The 9,654-nt window shown below is 34.7% G+C and overlaps 2 protein-coding genes across 8 annotated transcripts; one reads left to right on the forward strand and one right to left on the reverse strand.

Moving 5' to 3' along the window:
• Positions 1–1,060: 1,060 nt before the first annotated feature.
• LOC107223302 (transmembrane protein adipocyte-associated 1 homolog) lies at positions 1,061–8,651 on the reverse strand. Of its 7 annotated transcripts, XM_046732212.1 has the most exons (10): positions 7,479–7,875; positions 6,686–6,909; positions 6,427–6,577; positions 6,183–6,345; positions 5,896–6,092; positions 5,764–5,824; positions 5,453–5,639; positions 5,190–5,319; positions 2,617–2,771; positions 1,061–2,310 (listed from the first exon to the last, which is right to left on the reverse strand). In XM_046732212.1, the coding sequence occupies exons 2-9, from the start codon at positions 6,832–6,834 to the stop codon at positions 2,619–2,621; spliced, it is 1,191 nt and encodes a 396-aa protein (XP_046588168.1). In that variant the 5' UTR covers positions 6,835–6,909; positions 7,479–7,875; the 3' UTR covers positions 1,061–2,310; positions 2,617–2,618. The 7 variants fall into 7 exon arrangements, with proteins under 7 accessions (XP_046588168.1, XP_046588161.1, XP_015518442.1 ...); XM_046732205.1 differs by having other exon boundaries at positions 1,061–2,771; positions 7,479–7,872; XM_015662956.2 differs by having other exon boundaries at positions 1,061–2,771; positions 6,427–6,559; positions 7,479–7,865.
• On the forward strand, positions 8,020–9,612 carry LOC107223291 (ufm1-specific protease 1). The gene is made up of 3 exons (XM_015662936.2): positions 8,020–8,154; positions 8,965–9,135; positions 9,251–9,612. Exons 1-3 carry the CDS (start codon positions 8,020–8,022, stop codon positions 9,605–9,607), a joined length of 663 nt encoding a protein of 220 aa, XP_015518422.1. The 3' UTR covers positions 9,608–9,612.
• The last annotated feature ends 42 nt before the right edge of the window (positions 9,613–9,654 follow it).

Genomic DNA, 9,654 nt, shown 5'->3' on the forward strand with positions numbered 1-9,654 from the left:
TAACACGCCCATTGAAAATCTCGAGACCTCGCGCTGTGATATCCCAATCTGCACAATTTATCTTACGATTAGCTGGGATTTCTCACATTGTTACAAGTTACGAAGCATTTAATAATTGTAAAAACATATATTAAACTTTTGGAACTCAACGAGAATGAACCTATTGCAAATAAATTTTCATCATGTTGCGATGTTTTGACCTTTACATATAACTTGTTTTTGAAGAAATCAGTAAACCACGCTAATGAATTTGATCCGGTGAGACTGAAAACAAGGAATATCGCCGTGTGACTTATGTGTATTACAATCCTGGTGGTAGTTGCTGAATCTAAATTCTTACATATATTCTGAGTAATATAATATGGTTTCTAAGCTAATGATAGGACTGTCTTATTTACTAGTTCACGGACATAAAATTTTTGGATGGGCTGGGTAATTAATCGGTAATAAAACGTCGTATATTACTATATTTCGATTCCCACACCATTTTGCAACAGTTCGTAGATTACTGACTTCAGGATTAGCCTTTAGAATTTCACGGTATTCTTACACATCCGTTGTATGCAATAGGTATCATAATTTGTATTGACTATTAGTACATGCGTCATGTATTAATTGTTCATACCATGTATACATTCAAGTATAATTCCGAATTCGATGATATTTGAAATTTGGATTGTATTTAAGAAAAGTCATTATTCTTATGCCTTATGTTATATGTTTGTATTTTCATTATCTTTTAGTACTTCACCCCACGGTTTGGCAATTACGTGTGATGTCTATTTCATGTACATATCTGATTAGTTTTTATAATGAATATTCTAACTAAATATTTCTTAACTCTATCATTTTCTAACATAAAAAGGTGAAATTTCAACCACTTTCATACATACATGTATTTGGTGTATATATATGTGGTATACTTTCGTATACCCATAATCTCAAGTAATATCTCTTTCACTCAAGATCATGCTACAATTGCAATTGAGCTTTATTATAACATGATAGAATCATTCGCATTCAATCAGATCTGACCAGTAAGATCTTCAATAAAAATGTATTCATCTATATAATCGTTTTTTATTCGTTGCTTTTTGCCTCCAACTTAATCCAAACTTAGATTTACATAAAATGTGTAAAACCGAGAAATAACTATTCTAAAACAGCATTTGAACAGTTTTTGAACACTTTTCAATAGTTAACGATGGTATTTTTACACGATCGATAATTTTTGTCTGTAAGGATTTAACAATGAAACACCGAAATAATTCCTCAATCCTATAGTCCCCCGAAGTTAGAGCTAGAGCAGAACCGCATAATTTGAAAACAAATTGAAAGCACGATTGAAGATGAATATAACCTGCCGATAACTATATCGAGTACATAGTCTGGTGCTATTTCCACAGTCAATATAATCACTTATCAGGGATAACGCACTAATACCTGTTACCGAACTAGTAATCAACAGTGCTCTTCAAATACAGGGGCTGACGACTTACTTATAGATATATCCTAACGCATGTCTACCAGTTACTGTTTCAGTGACGATAACCGGTGCATTCACTTTATACAATTGTTTGAAGTTGCCTGAGAACCATTGTAATACCTAAAATAGAAATATTAATAGCATCTTAAACTAAAACTTACATTTGTTCACCCCAGTAAACATCAACTCATAAATTCTAAACAAAGCAATGGTTGCAGAATAAAGTATTCTTAGAAAGATATTATACTTATATATCATCAACGTTACCAAATAAACTGTGTACATATATATATACAAATATGTATTTGAAGTATACTATCACTGAACAATCAATTCAAATCGAAATTCATATTCTACTGTTTAATCAGAAATCAAAATCTTTTTCCATATTTACACTCTAGTACATTCTGTAAGTTCTATACAGTAAAAGATCCAGTTATGCATTACTTCAGTCACTTGACTAACGACTAGATTCCTTGCAGAGGAAAAAAAATCTCAGAACAATTAAGACTCATAAAGCATTGGTTTATAGCTAACAATTTAATATCAAAGAATCATGGATAGACTTGAAGTACGATGCACGTAATTTTTGAATGTGAGAATCTTGTGCGAATCTTTCATACTTCAACCACAAGTACTCGGTAGTTCAAATAAGAAACAGCAGCTTACCAATGCACTTTGGCAGAATGTTATTTGTGCATCCTTATTGTTAGTTCAAGAATATAGAAGCAGATAGAGGGTAAAATTATCCGCACTTAATTCGACCAAGGTAGTAACTCGACACTTTGTTCTTTTGTCCCAGCAACGATAGCAGCAAATCACTGCTAAGTGTTACAACAAATTCAAGTTTAGTTAAAAATAGAAAACAAAAACACGCCGAGGTTTCTTCCACAGCTTAGACAAAAAATACAATTTTTGTTATCAATAACAGCAAAAGTATAAATATCGTAGGAAATTTGTTTGTTCATCCAAACAGAAAATGGTACAAATTTGTCCTACAATTATACACTATGACATGAAAGATTATTTCTGTCTATAATTCCAACTCATCACTCTGATACGTCAAAATTATAGTCTCAAGGTAAAGACTTTATCAGCAATTCTTACGCTCCTTACATATTAAAACGTACTTTTATTGTTGATAGCCGTTGTTATGGGTATGAGCATCTTGACTATCTATACTGTACCCCGTTATGCTGTCTGGACTTTGCAAGGAAGCAGCGTACAACGGATTCACCGGGGTAGCACCAGTGTCAAATTGAGTTGAATCATAAACACTGTTGTTCTGCAAACAGAAGAATATTCTGCTTTGGAATCAATCAAGGCGAATTCAACAGTTTTGAAAAATATCCCGTCAATTTCACAAACGCTAATCCCTGAGCAATATTCAACATCCTTATAACGTGAGAAAAACAACTATACGAAATCGAATGGTCAGCGGAAAAAAATACATCGAGCATCTGTAAATATCTATCTAGGATTAGGCCGCTATTACAGTGTGTTTATCGATATGTTTATACCACTTGTTACTACCTCAGTTCAAGAATCAGATTTAAAAGGAAATGACGCTGTTTCGTAAACATCACGATCGGTTTCTTTTTCGTTTGTGAAAATGATCAAACGTATTTGACTGTATGCAGATATAGTACAATGTCTGGCAAAATAAGTTTACGGGTATTGAAAAAAAGCAAAGACGAACCTATAAAATGAGCTTGTGATTGCTTTCATTACGAAGAGACTCGTCCCATTTTTTGTGACATTAGTAGCCAGATTAAGCATTACTGGTCCGTTTGATTCTGAAGGAATGTTATTTTTACTAAAGCGAAGCATGCCAAATTTCTTTCTAATCTTTCGAAACCTGTTCCTTACCTGTTTGATTTGAGAAATGGGTTAAAAGTTCAAATGTTAATGTTTGTTTAATATAAAATTAGTGTGAATTAATAAAACGAGAATGATAGCTACAATAATACGTTTAATAAAATGAACGTCGCATGCTAAATCTAAATACAATTGTAATAAAAAATATTTGATCACTAGCAGAGAGTTGTGCATCTAATCATTTTTATCTGGGCTGTGAAATATAGTACAATAGGTTGCCTTCTTATAAGTCAACATTCATTCGATTATTTACAATTCACACCCCAAATCCAAAGTCAGTAAACAACGATTCTTTACCGCATTATATACTTTTACTCTACCAAACTGTGCATATTTTTTAAAATTAATACAACCATCAACCATCACTAGTACCTGATTTTCATAGAAAAATTCATGCTTACTTCAGTTAGGCATTGAGTATAATAATTATGTTATATACAAGTTTAATTAAAACCTTAGGAACATAACCAAAGCAATGTGTACGTTGAATAATGATATATTTACAAGACTTGAAGATTGCGCAACATGGAGACTATTAATCTGTATGTTTTGGCGGGGCATTGAATAATTTCAGATAATCGCTTAAGCTGGTTGAGTTTTTGGAATTATCATCAGAGTTATTAAAACTGTAAGATGTTGTCGATTTAGAATTTTGTAATGACGAGTTGGAAATTTTCACATCACTGGTGGTATTGTCGAATGAGTTATTCGCGGAAAAAAAGGATAAATCAGTATTCTGGGATTGTGCAGAAGCAAAGGAACTTATTTCTGAATCTTCTACCAACGTTTGTGAATCAGGAATTGATGCAGTTTCTAATTTCACTGGGTTCAAATGCAGAATTGAAAAGTTTTGATCTTTGAAACTGCTCTGTTTGTGTGGTGAAAATTTTTTTAAATTTCCTTCATTACCTATACTCAAAACACTAGTTGTGCTTTTCGTTTGCCCTAATGACTTTGAACTGGTATTCAACGATTCAATTTTCGAACCACTTGTAGACGGTTTAATCTGATCCAAGTTTGTAAATTCTTCATCGTTTAATAACGCTGTATTTATACTGGTTGATGGGACGTTAATGGACATTGGTTTTTTATCCTTGCGTAGCAACAAATTCGATTCTGACAAATTTCCCACATAATTTCTAAACATGTTGGAGCTACGTTTCTGTAGTTTTCCAGAATGTAACACAGAATCAGCATTATCGAATCCCAACATTTCACTGCTGACTGATGATCTAGAATTAACTACAGCATCTTGTTCAAAGAATTGGTAAGCAGGAAGTCCTCTGCTCTTGAATATTTCAGATTTCGGACGAGAATAATCAACAGTTTCGGACGCTAGCGCAACCGATGTAATGTTGGCAGTAGATTTAGTTTCGGTAGGAAAATTTTTAAGATCATTGTCATTCGATGGTGAAAACAAGTTGACATTACTATCGCGACATTCCGGTGAATAAATTAAATTACTGGCTGTTGGAGAAAGCGTGTAATTTGAAACACTGGTTACGTCTTGATGGTTTTTCAAATCCGACTTTAAATCCAATGCTGAATGACAGACATTCAAATTGGGCGTACTCAGTGGTGAGTATTTTAACTTTGGAAATGTGAGACTGCTTTTGTACCCAGTTTTCAGAACACGTTGACGTTCATCGAGTCCTTTAGAGGTTGAACCAGCATTTAATTCAACCTGAGAAATAGATTTACCCGACCAATTTTTTACAAGAATCTGCCCAGCCGCTAATGAGTAATTTGATCTATGTTTAGAAATGGAAGAAGATTTCGATAGCGTTGAGTCGAATAGCGGCATATGAATAAATGGAGTATGGACCTGATATATGTAGTCGCTGTCAGTTTTCAATGAAGAAAAACTCTGTTGATGAGGTAATGAAACCGTATCTTCGTCCATAGCATCATCAACTTGTGCCTTGTACGAGAACATTAGAGTTGGCTGGGAGACGCTATAAATAAAAATCAGAAGCATTACACAAGGGACTTTTTGCGCTATTATTCAAATCAGTCATTTATTTGTTTGTTAAGAGCATAATGCCGTATGGATGTTTATGCAATTGAAAAGAAAAGCTCATAACATACCCAAACAATTCTGACAAGAATGTGTGGTAGACCAATGGTGTGAATAGAGTCAAGTACAGCGCAGCAGTGATGTCAACTATACAAAGCCCTTCAGGAGCCTGCATATAGTTCAACAGACCTGCTCCTATCGATTGTAGTAAATCGACAAAAGCCAAGATACCCGCGTAGACGTAAAAACTTCTTTTAGCTAAAGTGAAATGCCATAAGGTAATGAATAGACTAATACATATATAATCGGTATTCTTGAGGGTTTAGTGTATTGCAAGTGGAGTTTCCAAGTTAAGGGTAAATTATTAAAGTGAGATACTTACTAGGCAAAGCAAGTCTATCCCGCAATCTTGTTCGTGGCAGTATTAATATAAGAAAGTATATCTGTAAAGAAGATTTCAAAAAATTGGGTCAAGTTTTAGTATAGCACAATCTGCAATTTAAACTTTTCATACCGTTGTGAACACAAGACTGCTGCAGAACCAGAACATCATTCCTCCATGACCGAAAAGATAAAATTTTCTGCTCGGTATTTCAAATGTGTCATCAGGTAAAACCAATTCCAGTGTACCTTGAGTTATCGTGAATGCTAGTGCTATAAAAGATGTAGCCAGCAAAACTCTTCGAATACTAGAGCGACTGTCTAAGTGTCCTGAAAAAGTAAACGTTAATTAACATTGATATAAAAATATATGTAATAAAGGTGGACATTTTTGCTTTGCGGAAATTAGCGTCGACTCACCGAAAGCTAAGCCGAATATAACCACGCTCATTTCTGTAGATAGTAGGAAGAATCTGACCGTAACCCATAGAATCTTATCTGCTAAACCACCTACAGTTGCTGCTGCGTTAACAGTCATTGATACGACACAGCGTATTACTGAGATTAGGATATTACTTACAACCTGTTGAGTATTGAAAATAACGTTGGTTTAATAAAACCGAAACAAATTTCGGAGGCTGTAAAATTTCATAAAGTTACTTACAAGACCATAAAATGCTAAGTATATTGGACTGCTAGTTGCACGCAACTTAAGCCTCGCTCTATTAAATCTTGCAGCGATGAATATGAGAAATATCAAATTTGGAATGAGTATTACAACGTCCCATATTCTCACTCTGAAAATAAAATGTTGCCTTAGAGCAATAGTAAGAAATGTAGTTTTGTTGGTCGACTCGGCTCTTGAAGGCTTATTGTCGTAAAACTATTTTGATTTCGTCATTTTAAAATACTGTACAAGTTACCTGGAATCTGCAATTTCCTTATATAAAATCAATTTACAAAAGTAATCTTCCTCTCCCATAGCCAAACTAATGTTTGGATCTATCGTAGTGCCGAGTAATCGTCGAAAGTGTACCTCAGACACGGTTTCCAATTCTACGTTACCATACATTGTTTTCTTACACAATGAAAGACTCTATACAAATTTTAGGCATAACAGTTTCCCATTGAATACGTAGGTGGAATTCTGAAAGACAAAAGAAATTGCTTACTAAATACATAATAAATTTAAAAATAAACTGTTCCAATCACAACTTAAGCAGCAGATGAATCTCATAGGTTTATATTGAGAATGATGTCAAGTATGCAAACAGTAACGAAGAATAGAACCGCAAATTTTAGATTAATTATTACACTCATGTAGGGTAAATTTGTTGTCAATAAACAATGTGACTCTAAAATTTGCTATCGCAAATCAATTCTTTGGATAAATTTATTCACAGAACAAAGAAGTTCTAAAATACTGCGTAGAAGTTTGCATTGATTTCGAGTATAAACATAACCTTCTTAAGATCCCATGATAAGTGTTGCGTTCGAAAGGTTGAGTATAATTGATAAACAGAAATCAGATTCCCAGTTAGAAAACGAATGAAAATACGCGTTAAGGGATTTTTTTACAAGTAAAGTAAACGTTGATCCGAAAATTGATAGAGATGCAAAATTTTTCGAGCTGTCAAACTCTTTGTCAAACGTTAAAGAAAATATGTAGTCGCATAATGTGTTTACCGTAATGAAATTATTTTCTAATCAACTTACGGATTATATGACTCCCGATAGTGTCATAACTCTGGAGAAATGAACTCTCTGTGATGAGGCTAAGCAAAAGTCCCGACTTATCGTGGTGTCGAGTGTTTTTTCAACCTTAGGCCAAATGTTCAATGCCCATTTTGTTCTCTGTAGCAGACTACACCATTCGATAATCTGGAAGCAGCGATGGATGCCGACTTTTCAGGTTCTGAGCGGTACAACGAGCTGTGAATTATTCGCCAAGCGAAGTAACCCCATACCGTGTACTTTGCAGCGAGTATAAAAAGCGCGATACTTGTTGGCCGAGAAGTCATTACATCTCGGAGAAAAAAATTATTCGCGAGATAGGATAGGTACTATAACAACATGGCTATCGGTTCGTTGATTCGTGGGTCGTGACGCACTTAACGCTGTCAGTGTCAGGTGACGCTGGATTACGTTGCTCAGCTCATAAACATGGCAGCTCGGTTTTCAAATTACTCAGAGAGATAACAGGCAATTATTTCACATTTTACCGCTGATCTCGCGTGTACCATTCGCAATAATTGAAATGGCTAGCGATTATTCGAACCATTTGTTGAAAAACGTGCATTTAGGTTTGTCACAACCGGCGAACGGTGAAAGTTTTTTTGTCACAAGCGAATACGAGTACTGGCATTACGGCTGCGATGGCGTAAACGACAGGGTAAACATATTTAATCAAGTTTTTGCACACGAGTTACTCGTGATACACTATTATTCAATAACATTCTCGAACGCGGTACAATCGTGAGTTTCTGATTCCCCTATGTTTACTCGAATACTTCTAGCCAAAGCTTCCAACATTGCAAACGTTAACAAATACCCGACACGCTATTGGGTAATTTCATCTGAAACGACCAATGGGATCGTGTGTACATATTTTAGAAACTTACACTACGGTTAATGGCACTGTTAAATATTATTTAATCACTGAAACTCATTATCTGCATTACTTCATTATACAATTATATCTTACATCAATTATTATTGATGTACAATTACGTTAAATAACCAGACTTTTACTTACATTGAATCATGGTCTCGCAATTCCCTGTGCGACTTAAAATCTTTACTGCGTATGTTCCGAATAAATTTTTAATATCGTGAATAAAATTTAGATGTTTGAATCTGTCGCGTAGTCATACGTGATCTCAAAAGTTGTTAAATATTATGTGAAATATGCACAAAAAGTACGTTTTTCATATCTGCCCGCGTAATACAATTGTAAACAAGGGAAAAAGTTATTGTTAGTCTTGAGCTACAGATTTATAGTCCATTTACGAAATATCTAAATATATGAGAAGTATTTTTCTCAACTGAACTCCACTGCACTAATATTTCTTCCTGGAGTTCCAAGACCTGACTGAAACAGTCTGGTTAGCAAAGATTGCTACGCTTGGCGAAGCATGAATCCTCATAAAAGTAGCGTAACATTGAATTAATGTAACTTAATAAAATTATTATTATTATTCAGGGATGGGGCTGCGGATACAGAACTCTGCAAACTATCATCTCGTGGATTGTAAAGAATTTGGAAACTGCTAGGCCTGTCCCTAGTTTGAGGGAAATCCAAGAGATTCTTATTAGTCTAGAAGACAAGGAGAGCTTTTTTCTTGGCTCACGAGACTGGATCGGCAGTTTTGAAGTGAGAACAAATTTTTTCTGATAAAGCTACCACTCTCTTGAAAATTCTAATACTGTACATTTCCGTGTATTTCCCCGCATGTTCTCATTTAGTCTCTTCTTCATTTTATTTCAAGGTCTGCCTCGTCATCGACCAGCGTTACGGAGTTCCCAGTAAAATTATACATGTACCTAGTGGTAAAGATTTAAAGAAGTATTCGGATGCTATAAAACAACACTTCATAGAATTTGGCAGTCCAATAATGATGGGTGGGGATAGAGATTGCTCTAGTAAGGGAATTATGGGTATACATTACAGTGCGAAGGAGATAAGTTTGCTCATAGTAGACCCGCACTTTGTGGGCAAAGCTAAAAACGCTGAGCAGTTAGCCAATGATGGCTGGGTGAAATGGCAGTCTTTGACAGATTTTGTAGACAGTTCGTTTTACAATCTTTGTTTACCTCAAATAAAACATAAATCTTTTAGCGAATAAATCAAGAAAAAAAAATACCCCTACTTTTTTTTCCTGAGATAAAAGAT

This window comes from Neodiprion lecontei, chromosome 1 (assembly GCF_021901455.1).
Source record: "Neodiprion lecontei isolate iyNeoLeco1 chromosome 1, iyNeoLeco1.1, whole genome shotgun sequence".
NCBI lineage: Eukaryota > Metazoa > Arthropoda > Insecta > Hymenoptera > Diprionidae > Neodiprion > Neodiprion lecontei.